This window comes from Anopheles maculipalpis, chromosome 2RL (assembly GCF_943734695.1).
Source record: "Anopheles maculipalpis chromosome 2RL, idAnoMacuDA_375_x, whole genome shotgun sequence".
In the NCBI taxonomy this organism is placed as follows: domain Eukaryota; kingdom Metazoa; phylum Arthropoda; class Insecta; order Diptera; family Culicidae; genus Anopheles; species Anopheles maculipalpis.
The window spans coordinates 1,942,589-1,959,085 of record NC_064871.1 but is presented as its reverse complement, the minus strand read 5'-3'; the positions used below and the strand labels follow the sequence as shown (position 1 = coordinate 1,959,085).

At 45.5% G+C, this 16,497-nt stretch overlaps 3 protein-coding genes across 3 annotated transcripts in view; 2 read left to right on the top strand and 1 right to left on the bottom strand.

Annotated features, from left to right (window-relative positions):
* LOC126558456 (glycerophosphodiester phosphodiesterase 1) overlaps window positions 1-16,497 on the top strand; it is a 357,972-nt gene that overhangs the window by 126,479 nt on the left and 214,996 nt on the right. The window lies entirely within an intron of this gene.
* Window positions 6,573-16,497, top strand: part of LOC126559372 (DNA-directed RNA polymerase II subunit Rpb4) — a 254,757-nt gene continuing 244,832 nt past the window's right edge. Inside the window, exon 1 of the mRNA XM_050215521.1 lies at window positions 6,573-6,586. The gene's annotated coding sequence lies outside the window, so the exon portion shown is untranslated. The remainder of the gene's footprint in view (window positions 6,587-16,497) is intronic.
* Window positions 12,622-13,721, bottom strand: LOC126558804 (trypsin delta-like). The gene is made up of 4 exons (XM_050214875.1): window positions 13,646-13,721; window positions 13,288-13,544; window positions 12,891-13,222; window positions 12,622-12,816 (listed from the first exon to the last, which is right to left on the bottom strand). Exons 1-4 carry the CDS (start codon window positions 13,719-13,721, stop codon window positions 12,624-12,626), a joined length of 858 nt encoding a protein of 285 aa, XP_050070832.1. The 3' UTR covers window positions 12,622-12,623.

The window sequence follows — 16,497 nt, the reverse complement described above, 5'->3', positions numbered from 1 at the left end:
AAAGCGCCCACCAACAAAGAAAGAAAACCCCCGAAAAACGAACCCCCGTCCGAAATTTGTTCAGTGAATAGGGGTTTTTTTCTTCTTCTGTTCCACGGGGCGTTTTGCCGAATGCGTTCCCACGTCGCCTTAGTGGCAGCGTCCTACACACGCGTCCGCGACCAAAATATATTGAATTGGTTCAATTTGCATAGGAACTTGGGGCTCAATAAAACTCAAATGAAATTTTCCACAATCTAGGCCAACAAAGACGAAACCCGTCCCGAAAGCGGAAAGGCCAGGGTAAGGACTAAAAGCGAATGATGAGGAGCCACAAGGTAAAGGGAAGACCTTTCTTATCCCCCCCTATTTTTTTTTTGTTTAGCACCGCTTGCCTTACTCGCACTGATAAAATGCGTGAAATATATTTTACCCGTGCAAGTAGTGGTGGTAAACACACTACAAAAAGTGCGCATGTTTACCACTTTCGGTTCGAATGGAGCGAATTAAGCCGAAGAAAGAGGGAAGAAAAAAAAGAATGAAGGAAGGAAGGAAGGTCAACTGTAGCTAGCGAATGGTGCGGATGGAAATCTCGTTTGCCCGCTTAATCTCCAACCCAGCCCCATGATACTCTGTGATAAGTGGTTATTGGTTGGGTAAAGTCGATTTCTTAAGCTGTTCGCTCGTCTTCCAGCGTGAAGATGGCTTTCTGTGTATGGGGCGGAGCCTTAATCCTTTTGCTTAGGAAAAAGATCAGGTTCGCCCTAATCTGTATTCGATCGAGTGTTGGCTATTTATAATTACTTAATTACTATTTCCTGCCAATACTTTCCAAATTTGGGAGGGTTCAATAGAGTGTGCGTAGTTGCTAAAATGCGGCGCAAAAAAAAAAGCTAAAATCTCATTTTTCTTTTGCAACGAACAGATCCTACCCGGAAGAATAGAAAAGGGCCATTTTTGTGTTGGCCACCATTTTCTTTTCGTATTTTGTTTGTGGCGCTGGCAATTTATTGCTTACCATTCATGTGGTATTGTATTAGCCACGTGAGTGAAAATTTCTTGAAAGGAAGCGCAACTTTTTCGCGCCATCTTTCGTAATCGGTCACGTGAGCCCACCCTGGGCCACACGATGACGAAGCGGTTGCTTACAACTGCTCGGTAGTGAAGTTTTGTGGCGAAAAGTATGAGTAATGAATCCCTTACGGGCATTGCAGGTTTTGCATGAGTAGAAATTAAGAAAAAAGCATATCACCATCCCGTTTAACATTCCGGTCTCTAGCAGCTTTGGCAAAACCCCGGAAGTGAAGGAGTAATTATTCTCTTGCCCCAACACACAAACACACACACACACACACACACAGACAAGGAAAAGCTTGCTGCTTTGTTCTGTGCGTTAGAAGCGCCCGTTCGCGGCCAGAACACAAGGTAAAGAAAACAGAGCAATGAAAAAGGGATCATTTTTCACACAAGATTCTTGGGCCTTTCAGTGTTTCTTCTCCCATTCCTATGGACGGTTTGCAAAATGGGACTTTCTAACCTCAAATGCAGTTTTTTGGGAAGAAAGGGTATTCAAAAGCGTATTCTACTTGCTACTTTTCCATTTTCCCGTTGCATTACAAACCACACACACACACACTAGTTACGAGAACTTGAAAGCATCGGGCATCGAAAGGAACCGTTTCAAAGGAAGCTCCAACGGGTTCGGCTCGATCCGAAAGTGCACTGCCAGTCTGCTGCTAGAGCAAACAGTGTCTCAGGGAGCTTCTCAAAGATGAAAACAAAAGGCAGGCGGAGCCTGGATGGTTTGGTTCGAACGCGAACGCTCGCTGTATTTTATGCGACCTTGTGCCATCGTCACCGTTGAGTGCAATATTTGGATTCCACTATGCTTCTTTGCCTTTGCCAAACCTCAGGGCTCGGCCATCAGGGATGGAGAGAGGGTGAGAGTAAACAGGACAAAGCTTTCCTCGATTATTGGTGAAATATTTTGCTCCTTTGTTCGAAACTTTACCGGTACGAACTCTGGCTAAGCCCCGAAGCGAACAAACACACACGCACACACACTCGTTGGACTCTCCTTTCAGGAGGACTTTTCTCCTCCAAAAAGCCAAGTATTTTATGAATCGCCTTCTATTTCTTGTGACTTTCATTTGAGGAACATTTCAGCATCATTGTGTTAGCAGGCTGACGCATACACACACTAAAATTCGTAAGTTGCGGATATTAATTTTTCCCAAAACTCTAACCCCAAATCTGGGGGTGGTTCAACTTTTCAATAGTGCTTTTTTATGTTGTCTATTGCATCAGGAAGAATTATAGCACACGCTCTCTCTCTCGCTATATATAAATGATTGCAGCTATTGAATTCTTTCGATGTGCATTCAGCAGGAATCTGTTTAAGTAAATTGGACTTTTTTTCTGTTGGAGGTTTTACTTCGCTGACATTCTTCTGCAAGAAAAATTTCTTTATTAAAAAAGATGCTTAACGTACATTTTCTCATCATCATGAAGAATTTTTCAAACGTTTTTTTTTTTTTATTTTATGCGGGTGAGTTGGAAGTTCAAGTCCTTACCTCCATTCAGAATGACCTCAAGTGCCTCATGCTAACAAGACTTCGTGTGGATATGTGTTGCTCTACCTGCTTCGGCACATTTCTACATTTTACTTAATCTCCCTAAGCTAAGCTTTTATAGCAAACGAGAAATTTTATAGATCGATCACCGGTACCGTTCATGGTTTCTATTCATCGAATTGAATGCCAAGACTTCCTTGTTAAGCACGTGTACATACACACACACGCACACCTATGGATTGACTTGCGACAGCCAAAGGAAGGAAATGAAAGAAATCATTCAATCGGAATTCATTCACGCTCCCACGCTGCCAAAGGAACTTGATTTGGCTTGATGCTGTGCCACGAACCACGAGCACACATGCACACCTCACTTGAGCGGTCTTTTCGGGTGTTTACCTCGCTCAGCCGGGAAGAAGGAAGAAGAACACAAGCCACATACCCTCAAGTACGTTAGACTAATAAAATCTGACTCGAACTCTCCCTTGCTTCCCAGGCCAGCTTGCTCTACATTACCGAGTTGTGAGGAAAAAAAAACGGACAGGTAAATCCTGATCGAAGACTCTGTTTGACGCCTGACTGCCTTGACTTCACGCTGGGGGAAGGGTTGCATGATGAGAAAACCAAGGAAGGGAGCCAGCAGAACCGAAATCGAAAGTTTTCAATCAAACACAGGATTCATTTCCTTATAATCCCATCGTGCCATTTTTCATTTCCCCCTTTTTTTCACATCTGCCCCGGGAATCTCCAAGGATTCCTCCCTTGACGATAACGATTGACCGGAAGCGTAAGGCAACCCGGGGGCACACCAAAAGCGGAAAGATGTTTGCCCGCAAGACGCGCTGGGCAGCAACAACAACAACAAAAAGACTTGGAACACCAAACAACATCGAGGTTTCACACTGGTCGGTTGATCGGGTGCAAAAGCTGCCATAAAAAACCCCTTTGATTTTGCAGATCCGGTCTACGACATTTGGACGGCAGCGAAGACGACGACGACGACGACGACTGTCGGAAACGACCGAGGCCCTGGAAACGGATGCTGTGTTGGAAAGATCGTTACGGACTGGCAGGTTTGATGGTGGGGTAGGAAAATCGAAATTCAATCATTTTACAGGACGCGGCCCTGCAGAACGAGCTCTTTCGTATCGTATCAGGACGGTATCGTTTTCATTTCCTGCTGCACCAAAATCCTTTCCACCGATTCGTTTCTTCTTTTTTTCCCCTTTTTTGCTGTCCCCGGCCCATGTCACGGTGTTTGTTGGAGCGTTGCGAAGCAAGTCGCGTTAGCGCAAGGAATGTTTTGTGGCTTGTTTCCAAGAAAACAACACCGGCTCGTCTAATCTTTTACAGCAAACATACACACTGTGCACCGCGAATCGTAAAGATGGGGAACACGTGGGGGCCAAGCCCATCAGGCCATTACTTCGTAGTACAAGCCGGCTTGATTGTGAGGAATTTCTAACCTCAAAAGGTACACCGAAGAGTTGTTTTAAAATGTAATGCCTGGCACAAATGTAGCGAAATGTCATTACAGGCGACGGAAATATCGCGAAACGACTTCATCATGCTGCTCCTTCACCGACGGCATAATGTTTGATATCCCTTATCGACACGCTAGCCTTCATATGACATTTTGCAGGAGCCACTCATGCAAGTTCATTAAAAAAAAAACCCATGTCCACGTCGATGCTAATGGAAAGAGAGCGAGAAAGAGATAAAGAGAGAAGGTACAGGCGATCCACCTGAGAAGTAGCACCGGAAACCTGGCCCTGTGGGAAAGGCATAAAGTCAAACGGGCAGGTCAAAGATCGAACAAACGACCCAAACCATAAGCGAACGCTGATGTCCTCTGAGCGCTTTTCTTTCTCGTCCTGTAGCTGTGTGTGTGTGTGCATGTGTGTGCATCTATATTTTTTTGGATTCCTTCCTCTTGTCAAAGCCATGTCGGCTGATGTGAAAAGGTAATAAGGAACAGAATCGGTGCTAACGATCCTTGAAATGGATGCCATGAACCTAATAGACACTTGAATTTTTCGTTGCCGCCGGTGGGACAGCCGGGCAAACGACAAATGGACGAATAAAACTAAACTATCAGCACTTTACAGTAGAAGTTGGGGAAGGAACGAAAAAAACCGGCTGGATGAAATAGTCTCTCTTGAAACAAGATTTTCAACAAATTTATTTACAATTTGTACCCCGTTTGTACGTACGGAGAGTTTCCAAAAATCAGTATAAAGCTAATCGTTCTTATTTCGTACTGAGAGTACGAATTGGGATTTTTTATTTTAGTAAAAATGTGACTGAATTTTGACAACCTCCGATTGGCACACCACTGAACGTAGGTAGAATAGCAAAGGGTCCTTTTTCGATAGGCTTATTCTACCTCATGAGCATTTGGGTGCCCCATAGACTCTCTGCATGACTCGGTGGAAGAGTTTGAAGTCTTGAAGTCTTGTTTGTGTTCATACGATCGTACGTTCATTCGAATGATGTCCAAGCTTAGATCTAATCACTTCACATTCGTGGAGTACGCGGCTACTCAATTTACTATATAGAACGCAGTTCAAGGTATTGGAATATTGTTCAATGTTCCTCTTCGAGACCAACTGGAAGGCGGTGCCATGTCGGTGATGTCTACTTTAAGATTTTTTTTTTAGTTTTGTGGAGCTAATGGTTTAATAATTTGACATTTTTCTTCACTTCCTTCTTTTCTACTGTTTGTCTGTCTATTAGACGTTGTACCTCGCTTGGATGTATAATGATGAATTAATGATCGTATGAACGAGTGCGATGTAATCCAGGGTTGGTACGCCAGATAAGGCGATGAAGGATCAACGGCCATGAAAAAACCATCCTTAAACAAAATCAATGAGCTCAAACATACACGGGATTTGATGTCCCTTCGTGAAATGATAAAGACCGTCACTAAAAACAGGACCAAACTCTTGGATGGCGGAACAACTATCGGCGTATCGTCCAAGCTCACCTTGGATAAGGTACTCTTTTACGGCTAGGAGAAAGAAATGCCTCCAAACCAAAAAGAATTGTATCTTTATAGTAAATTAGTTCTAAGGCAAGCAAAACAAAAATATATACATTTATTTGTTCTCTACCATTACTCACAAACTAGAACATAAAGTGACAAAAATCTCAACAAAACTTAGTAGTCAACAATGTGTTCCTACCGGCAAACTTCAATTGTCCCACAAAACCACTTGAGCCGTGTAACTCGTACAGTTGCAGCACATTAATTTGAAAGGATTTAATTCAGAAGAATTATGTCTAGACCGTATCAATGCGAATCGTAAAATACAAACGGCTCCAAGCAGCGTGTATCAATTCAGTTAAGCACATGGTGAACATCGTCCGCTTCATATGTCGCCTTCGATCGATTCATGCCATAACACTGCGGCATTAGCCGTTAACAAAATGGAACCGATTTTTCGCTACAAAACTGTCCCATCATTAGACGGCAAAGTACGCTAAGATAAGTTCAAATGTGACTTCACTCCTTATGTTATCTGTGGTCTGTTTTTCCTTTTTCTTTTCGGTCGATCGCGAGACAGCCGAGTTTAATTCCAGTAAAAGCCACTCGTCATACGTTTATCCATCGTTTTTCGGTGTGTTCGAGAGTTTGTGCGTGTGTGAGTGGGTACGTACGTACGCACAAGTGAAAGTACTCCAAATGTAAAGGGACAAACAACAAAAAGCCTGCCAAGAACAGTGAAATGGCACGACGCATAAAATATGGGATGATGGTGATCGTAAAAGTAATCATAATACATTATCATTATCGTAATTTTAAATCTTACACGACCGAACCGAAAAAATAAAACCAGCCACACCAGGCGTTGCTGTTCGCGTCCGAAGAAAGGGAAGCGCCAATTCCTTACGCCACATTTTGTGTGCGAAGCTGAAACTCGTAAAGCCACCTTACGCCAGCTTTTGGTTGTGCTGAAAGTGGCAATGATTATGGTCGTTGTACGTTTTGTGCACCATTTTTGCCCCTTTACTTGCATCGGAAATAGAAAGTGCGTGCAAGTGTGTGCGTGTGTATTGTGGTGATGAGGTCTCTTGCACCGGTTGACTGGTTTGGTTGGTTGGTTGGTGTGGATTGTGATACAAAAAAGAAACGAACCCGTCATCCACTCGAACACATTCCCGTGCTGCTGGTGCCATTTTAGCAACCCGCCACCGTCGGTAACGACGCAAAATAAGCGTGTTCGTATTGCAAAGTGACACATTTCTGGCTTTGCCGTGTGAGGACGGTGTGATGGCACGGTGCGGAAGATGTGTAAACACGTGGGCGAAGGTACAACAATGTCCAATAACGAGGATGACAGCCGGAACGAAGGCAAAACCGGCTGGGAGCAGGGTGGGATATGTCTTTCAAAAGCAACAACCGTGCACAAATTGCCCTCCAAACGGCCTCTCTGCCAACTGCCAACTGCCAGATTCGATAGGGCGAAGTACATTGCCGAAAGTACTGATAAGGGCACACTGCATTAGCACACTTTATGAGGTACTTCACAAACTGCCAGCGCGCCTTGTCGCTCTATTCCTTTTTGGGCAGGGCCTTTTGGGCCTCGGTTGTTACAACTGTGGAGCGTATCCGAGAGTCTCGCTAATAGTTTCAGATTAACACCTCACCGAGGATGACCCTGATTCTTGGGGTTTTTGCGTCCAAATGAAAAGATGTTTGCTTTCGGAACGTATTTCCCTAATTTCAATCAATTCCTAATGGTTGCCGCGAATTGAAAAGCCCACTCCAGAACGGGCCAGGAGTCACTTTCTTATCAGTTTATTACTAACGGTTGAACTCGTTCTCTTCAAAACAAACGTGCTTTTCAGTCTGCTCCTCGTGACGGGACACTCTTTCCATCATCCTCATCACCATGGCAACCCATACGATCAAAGAAATGCGATTATCAAGCTGTCTTTTCATCTCTTTACAGCTTATTTGACAGTTGCCCGCGCTTCGTTGTTTGTTTCTGCCGGTTCCACCAAAAAACGCGGCCAATGTTTTACCATCGCCCGGGAAAGTTCATCATTCGCGGGAATTCGATGCTTTTCCCCAAAACATCGTACGCAATTGATCCGAATATTCAATCAACACTCGATGCTCGGTTCGAAGCTTTGTCAACGAAGCGCCCCACCAACGATCCAGCCCTTGCCGTTCTGTTCTGATTTGACTCCTCGTTTATGGTAAGCAGCAAATCGGGTTTCCTTTCATCATTCTAAGCGCCGCGGAATCTGATCGACCGCAGCTAATCGCGCATCTCGTTTCCCGCACCGATACGAAGCGCAAACATGGCACCTGGGCTGAAAAGCAGCTTTGCCGAGGCTTAGTGGCTTGGGATAATACCACCACCAGTCTGCCAGTCCAGTCCTTCGTTGCCATCCAAACGTACCACGTATCAAAACAAAAAAATGGATATCGCAAAAAGGGAAGAAGATACAGAGAGAAAAAACCTCCGCTTCGTTTATTATCTTCTCAAATAAATGGCATTGACTTGTGCTCATCTGTGGTGGATTGTTGTACCACCACTACTACCACTACTACTATTGCTGGTGCGCCATTCTCGCCGGACAAGGTTAAGATGACGATTTTCTCGCGGGTTGGCACACAACTTCGTCATCACCACCGGCAGAAGTCGCAGCATCAGTACGAGCGACTGACGGAATATTAATTTAAAGAGCTTAAATAAACTTTTACCACCCGCGTGCCCAGGCAATCCACCAACAGCGGCTGTACGGAAGAAATCCTCGAACAAAAAAAAATCCCTATTCCGTTTTTCGTTTTATTTTGGTTGCATGTTGCTTTTCCCGAGCCCTCCGGGAAAGGCCGGCAGCTTTCGTTTTTTCATCACTTCTGCTTAGAGGCATTCCTTTGCCTTCGCGTCTTGTGATGCGATTTCATCCACTGTGACAATCAAAGCTTAAGGAAGGAAGAACGAAACACACAAAGAGAGCGAGAGAAAGCGAGAGAACAAAAAATAAGTTCAAGAATTTAATCAAATTCCTACCAAACGGCAACCCCGAACGGTTTTGATCCTTCCCTTCCCAGCTTCCCATTGTGCCTTCAACACAGCACAAGAACCATTTCGTCATGCAGCCAAAGCACGGCCAAAGCCGACTGTACAGTCCCCGAAGCAATAGTAGTTCCCATGGGCAGTCTTTTGCTCTCTCTCTCTCTTCGCTCACGGTCACACAGTTGATGCACAGGGAGCAGAGGCTGTCTTAGTCGTAGATGGGGCCCGACAAGAGTACATTAAATACGGACCCGCTCACACAGAGGCAAAACGGTGGGCCTAACTCAATTAGTAGTGAAAACTGTGGGGAACGTATTTTCGCACCTCACCCCAGAGCTCGAATGTAGTCTCTGAAACCTTTCGGAGCAGGATTAAAGAATGGTTCTTAATTATGCTAAGCAGTAGTGCGCACGTTGGACACGTAGTCGCTTTCGCGCCCTACCTGCGTGATTGCGAATGATTTCTTCAAGGAATTCATATTTTCAAACGTTAATTTCGCGCTTATATTCCTCCATCGCCCTGTAACATAATGCAACATAATCCGAGAGGTACACATTTGGGTATCAACTCTCCCCAACCGAAAAGGAAACCTTCTTAATCCACTTTGTATTAATGAAAAATTGTTAAGAAAAAAAAAAGGTTTCTTCCCACGTTACCGGCAGCCGTTTCGGGGGAAACTTCACACGACTTTGGATACAACGGGATCTGAATCTGAAAAAAGGAAAACTCTCGCAAACACACAACCGTTTACCGAGCAAGATCGAGACCGCTTGCTGCCCGGCAAGAAGCCAATGAAACCGGAGGAGCAACCGAAGTTGCCTCGCCTGTTTATCTTTCATTCTGCCACCGACATCAAACGTCAACCAAGTTGTGCCACACCTCGGTTTTAGAATCGAAATTTACCTTTTTTTTTGCAAAGAGACAGAGTAAACTGGTGGATGTCGTGTTTTGGCCGCTGGTGTTGCGCTGTCTGGAAAGTTGCGCAAAGCGGTTCCACGAGTAGTGGCATTCGGCAAATTCGGCAAGCTGCATTTACATGAACAGCGTCAAACTAACTTTTGCTTCTACTTGTTTCCGGAACGTTTTATACCGCCGTTCCCCAGTCGGAGTTCTCGGAGTCTACGGAGTCTACTTCGGTTCGGTGCAGTAACCACAACGGAAAGTTCTCTCTGGTGGACCGGATGTGTTTTGCTAATTGAAATCGATCCCAAAAAACCATTGAGTCGGGCAGCCAAACTTTCTGTCAATAGAGCGTCGATCGTGAGAAGTGAATTCGCGCCACTATCAGCACTATCACGAACGTAGGGGAACCAATTATTTCGATGCCGAACTTTATCAAAGTTAAACTTTCCCATTCGGAAAGGGTGGTAATTCTCAATGATGATGTAGAAGCACACAAGTCAGTGGAGTTCCATCTTTAATCTGTCCTAATCACTCCGACGTTGTTCGCCGTTATTGCGTAAGTGTTCTTCGGCCACTAAGTAGCAACATATGGTGACACACACGCACACACACACCTACTACCGCTCCTACTGGTGGGAGTGGATGAATCAGGAATTCAGGCTGAATGTTATTTGTGTTGGAGCATGTTTTTCAATGGATACAATTTCAATCGACCTTCCGCTTAGAAGCCAAGTCTTCTTCGGGGTCGTCGTAATCGACAGGTTGCAAGAGTATTTACATTTCATCCTTTTCCCCTCCCTTTTTATCCCATGCGAAGAGACAGGGATACGTGGGCACTGCTTGTGTGGTACGGGAACGAACCCTTAAACGGCAGAACAATGTCACAAACAACGATCCTTTCAAGACACGGTACGGTTCGTTCACCGACCGTGGAGTCCGTGCGATGACAGTCGATTTTCATAACGAGCGCAAATGTGTAAAATAAAACTCAATGGCGTTTGGGTGCGTATAGTGAATGGGTGGGGCAGGGTACCCGTTTTCCATCCGATCCACACGAAGAAGTACTTATCCCGTTCAGTCCCGCCAGTGCCTCTGTTTCATATATGCTGCTCACGTGTTTTGTCATCGTTCGCTGAAGGATCAAAACACCCACTCCCAGTAGTTTCGCACACCTTGGCAAGAAGCGAAACCGAATCCAGACCTAACCCATCCTGAAACGACCGGTAAAATAAAGAAGGAAAAACACACACATACACACACACACACATGGCTCCAGTTCTTACCCCAAAACATTCGTCGACCCTTCAGAAGCGAACATATTTGTTTTGCTCGCCAAAATTGAGCAAAGTTTCATGCTGTACAGCCACCGAGCCAGAGAGAAACACTGGAGGGATGGGGATGGTGGGTGAACTGTTAGGGGTAGGAAAATGGAATACCTTTGGCAATCCTTTCCACCGACACCCATCACACACGCTATATCCCAGGCAAAAGTGTCGTGTTTTTCTGGTAAGTGTTTGTCATCACTACCGAAGCTGATCGCTTTCCCATATTGCGTCGATTGGGATTGTGAAAAATCCACCCCAAAAAAAAAGGGGAGAACGAGCGATTTGAGGTGGAGAGGGGAGCATCCGTACGGGTGTATGTTTTTATTTCGACAAAATTTTCTCCCATCCTTGTCCCTTGTCCCGGCCGATCCATGCGACGCCGAAAAAAAGGGCTGACTGGCGCATTCGAATGCGAATGGCACAGTTTTATCTCCCGGGTCGTTAAGACAGCACTCACACCGTGAAGTGTTTCAGCCGATGACGATACGATTCCATCAACTTGCTAAGGGTTAGTTATGTGGGAGGTTCACCTCCTCCATCCCCTACACCTCAAAAACCTCCGCATCTCCTTCCGAGAGACTCCGTCCGATGTTGATGTAGCTGAATATTGAAAACGATAGATGTGGAACGGTGGAATGTTTTTGTTTGTCACGTTGCTTCATAGCATTTTTGCAATATTTCTCACGACAAGCGCTTCTCACGCACATACGCATGCAGCAAAGTAGAGCAATTGTTTCGGTGTGTTTTTATTTTTTGTGTGTTTGCTCAAACGCAACAACACTAATCCCGACTGGCTCCCGATAGGTAACCCTTCAATTGAATTAACGTAACGGAGCAGACCGTACAACTACAATGCGTCACAGCCAAGGAGAAGCATGGATTTGACGCCTTCAGCTGACGTCTTCAAATCGGATAAGCTTCGGCACAAGCACAAACTATCGCCAGTTTTAGTCTGTTTTATTTTTTGTCCATACGTCTGCACGGTGCCTACGAAAGATGAGAACCGACGAATAAATCCAATTTCGGCCCAAGTGTGCAATTGACTTGATATTTTGCTTCCTTTGTCTGTGAATCTTCATTTCAGGCACGTTAATGAAATTGAAAGCGAAGGAAACACAGCTCACTGCTGAGCATTTCGTTTGCAATGCTACAGGGTTTATGTGGTAATCTTGCAAGCATTCGCAAATTTAAAACAATCGAGGGTTCAAGACAGCTTTTATATGAATTGCACCATTGTAGCAAATACTGTCCGCTTTGATTAAACAATTTACATGGTTTGTGTTAAACAAATATCAGATTAAGATAACTTTTTCGTCCAAACAAAATTTATGATTGATTTTTTTTATTATATTAGTGTAGTTATAAGAGAAATTATGATTTTTATTTCAATTTCTACAATATTTTAGGCATTCAAATGCTTATTTTCTATCTTGGAAAGCCCTGTAAGACATAGGCTCCAATCGGTGTACAGGTTGCCCTTTTCTTGTATGCCATTTCTTTTATTTTATTGAGCAATTGTGACATTGAAAGTGTCTTATTTCATTACTTGCTGTAAGAGAACAAAGAATATAAGAAATTATAGCAAAGCATTTGTTTTCTATAGCTCTAACCCCTAAGCGACTGACCTCATTCAAATGCTTTAGATGGATTTTGGTGCTTTTTCTAACGGGTTCTAGCATTATTTTAAGTGTGAGATTCCATCCGACAGCATGCAATGTTCTTGCTCTTAATTAACCACCTCTAACACACCATCCACACAGCACTTTGGCCCGCTGCCTTGGCGAGAAGCGAACCATTGCTCGAAACAATTACACCATGGTGGTACGGCGAATGAAATTCCGAATCGACGGATGAGCGATGTTGGTGAACACTCCCGGCAGCCCGTTCCCACACTCGATGGCACCCCACGACACTATCCCATACTGCACACCACCCTGGGCCGCCGGTCCACCACTATCCCCAGCGCAAGCATCCTTCCCGAGTCCACCGGCACAAATCATGCTGCAACGAGAAGCGATGTGCCGTTCTGATAAGAATGGTACGATTAGATAAGACGCACTTTGCCTCGCACACACTCTTCCGTTATGTAGCCGGTCCAACTTTGGTTGCAAATCTCCCGCGAAACAACATCCAGCTGGACCAGCTGCAAGTTATCGACGACCCTGCCTTTGTAGATGAGATGACCCCAACCCGCCACCGTAACGGGCGCATCGACCGACCACTCGGACGCAGATGACAGCGAAATGGCGACCCTTCCCGGACCCTCCACTATGGGTGTTTGCACGCGAATGGTAGCCACGTCCCACTGGAACTCGACCGGGTCGTAGCGCTCATGCAAATGGTAGTAGAACACGGCATGCAGCGATCCTCCCGTCGATTGGTTGGTGCTCCCAGCACGAACTGAAATCTGACGGCAAGCGACATAAGTGTCATGGTATGGACCCATCGCGGATGGTTTGGTATGGCACTGACTTCATCATTTTTGGGATACCAATCCAGACAGTGGGCAGCCGTCAGTATCCACGCGTGAGATATGATGGATCCACCGCAGATGTGATTATTGAAATACCGCAGCGAAACCTGATAAGGAACGTCCTCGATAGTTGTCTTGCTTCCGCCAACGATTCTGGTCCCTCTGTCACCAGCTCCAGCTGCAACTTCTTTGCCCAGCGAAAGTGAGTGTGGAACCCGATTTACTCTGGCGAGAACGGCCTCGAGTGGCAGTGGATCTGCAACGATGAAGATTCAACGGTAAAGCAGAAAGTTAAACACACTCACTCACCCAAAAGCACTTGGGCAGACGCGGCCAAACGTGCTCACTCAAACTCACAATGAGCGAAAATTGAATCTGTGCAACAGATGGTAAAGACCAACGCCACTTGAAGACTTCCGACGATGTATCCCATTCTGACCACTGGGAAGGGTGTTGTTGATGGAAAAGCGTTCACTACCGACAGCAACGTGGTCAAAAGGCGATGTTTTCGGAACAGTATCTCGGGAGCACGAATTAGATCGCACAAACGCAGCTCGGTGTGGTGCGGATTAATTGTCTAAACAAATTTCGTCTCCGTGGTTTATCGGTACGGTCGCGGGTGGTTATCTTTATGGATCTCGCTCGGCCAAAAAAGAGCGTCGCGTAATGGTCCGAAGCATACGACAACAGCGAGCGAAAACAAGCGGCAACAGATTATGAGACGATGCTGCTGTCAGGATGGACTTGACTGTGGAGAGCTGTCTGGGGTAAGTTCTTTTGTTTCTTAAGAAGTGAGAGATAGGCAGCCTCACTATCAGCGATATAGAATCAAACAAACTGTTTGTGAAGATAGCTCGGAGGCGTTTGTGTTACGCGTGTTGCATACTTTTAGGCGAATTGGTTAACGAGAAACTTGCGAAACGATATTCAATCAACAGATGAGAGCGCCTAAAGCTATGCAATGTGTGTTACAAAACCGTCAGCATTATCATCATGCAGAGTGTTTTCTAGCGCGTTTTGAGGTTGTAAAGTTGTTCATTCATATTGAAGCATGAAACTTTCCACTCACTAGTCTCACTCGTCCTACCTAGCCGAAGTTTGTTAAACCATTTAACCTACCCTAATCGGCAAACAAGCTCCACAGTTCTACTCTCACTCACATCGTCCTGCAGCGTCGCAGCTCCATTCTCCAGGCCTATCCCCTCGCGCTTACCACCGAACCGAGCCGCTTAACAAACTGACCTACCGTTTGGCTGTGGCTGTGGTAGTGCCAGTCCATCTGTCGGTTGAGCTGGCTAGGTTAGGAATTAAATTTCACGCCGCAGTAGATGCGAATCAGCAAGCCTTTTCCGGACCTTCCGATAAAAAGTGCCAACTACACCGTAATGAGATAATTGCGCAATTTTGTGCTCCAATATTTTTAACCTTCTTGCCGTGACCGTACACCGTCTCGACCGACCCCGAATGCATCCCATGCCCGCTGCAATGGTCCCGGAATCCAGTTGGTGCAACTTAACACACCCAGTACGACCGAGTTTCTTTCCAGCCGGTGTAGTATGATGCCTGAATACAGAGCATGCCAATGGTTCTAAAACTCAATTACAGCCTCGTCGTTCTCGCTCTCTCTCTCTCTCTCTCTCTCTCTCTCTATCACTCCGGTAAGGGATGTTTGCAGAAAGAGTGCATAGTTTTGCACGAACACCACCGACGGAAACGAAGGATTAGTAGACATGTAAGCTGCCGGAACGATCGCAGCCAACTTTGCTGGTGGAGGCCACGATTCTAAATATGCGCGCTCGTTTGAACCCGGAAACTCCTAAGCCTTTCTTAAGTCCTTACAGCTCCCTAGCGAAGGCCTTGCTGGTGAGGCAGAGAATGGCACGCTAAACCCTTGCGGCCCGATTTCATCCGGGGCCGTCTCGCCAGTAATGAGGAAAATTTTAATGAAGAAACTAGATGCGTTACGGGAAATTGATGGTAATTAGGCAGGGATAGCAATCAGCGTAACGTTTAGAAAACGGCACCCGACTACGCCAACACACGCTCGGTTCGGCTTGGAGCATGGAATCGAATAAACGGAACTAACTGCTTCTCCTGTTACCTTCACTAATAGCAGCCGCTTATGATGCTAACGTCCCGATGCGTGAAGATACTCAGTTGCCTCAGTTCTCGTTCAACCCTACTAGAAATGTGTGAATGTTTCTCGCGTACATGTACGAAATTGCGAGAAAAAATACTCTACCTTGGCTGCGTCGTGCGTTGTGTAATGATGGATTTACATGCAGAAGGATGTGTATTTCTAATTGGTCGATAAACTTTACCACTACGCTCTCTTCCCTGCAGGCATGCAGCAACATGTTATTGCAACTACGATAACGCGCGCTAAACAAGTTCTCGGTAATGTCGGCCATTATAGAAGCTTGGTTTGTTGTTACATTGATAAGAAAACATGTTACGAACACTGTCGATGAATTATGAACAACTTAAACATCACTTATCAAGCTTTGAAAGCTCTAAAGCCTCACCATTGCTTTACTAACTAACCACATCCTTATTTTTCCTTTGTCTGCACACTCACACACAGTTTAACCAGGTTAACCTCAATACCTCACAAAGCACAATGATCTTTACTCAGATTCGAAGGTAGAAAAAGGACCCTAGAGAAGGCAAAAAGACGTACAAAAAGTGGTTTTGTCCCCCGTTTTGCATGACGCTGTTGAAAGAACTCGCTTTGCATCAACATCACAGAAGAACAACAAACGAAAATGAGTGTGACACAACAACTAAAAAACACGCACAGCACCAGAAAAGCATTAGCTCTGCACCACCCAACCAACCAACGGGACGGACTCCTTGGGGTGGGTTTAAATTAACTTTCCACCGGAGCGAAAGTGCCAGCAAGAGAAATGCCTGAAGCAATAGCCGGAGGAGTGAACGACACTCCATCACATCACCTCTGGCCAGCCAGCCAGCCAGTGTTGACAGCCCTCGGACAGATGGATAGCGTAAGCTCATCGGTGGAACGGGTGGAAGAGGGATTGGAGCGAGTGTAAATCTTAACATCTATCCGGCTAGCCTTTTATTACCCAGCCCAGGCCAAATGTCGCCCAGCGGGGCAGAAGACGGGTAAGGCGGTAGTTAAGAACTCCTTCCGTAGTTCTGCTGCCAAGTCACCAAAGTGTGGTTGCGAAGTAAACGCAGCAAGCACT

What these genes read in the sequence shown, in the direction of transcription:
- LOC126558804 (XM_050214875.1), bottom strand. Translation starts at nt 13,721, where the DNA reads ATGGGATACATCGTCGGAAGTCTTCAAGTGGCGTTGGTCTTTACCATC. An exon ending in GGTATCCCAAAAATGATGAA is followed by an intron (nt 13,223 to 13,287) that starts GTCAGTGCCATA and finishes GCTTGCCGTCAG; the next exon opens with ATTTCAGTTCGTGCTGGGAG. An exon ending in ACCGGCTACATAACGGAAGA is followed by an intron (nt 12,817 to 12,890) that starts GTGTGTGCGAGG and finishes TTCTCGTTGCAG; the next exon opens with CATGATTTGTGCCGGTGGAC.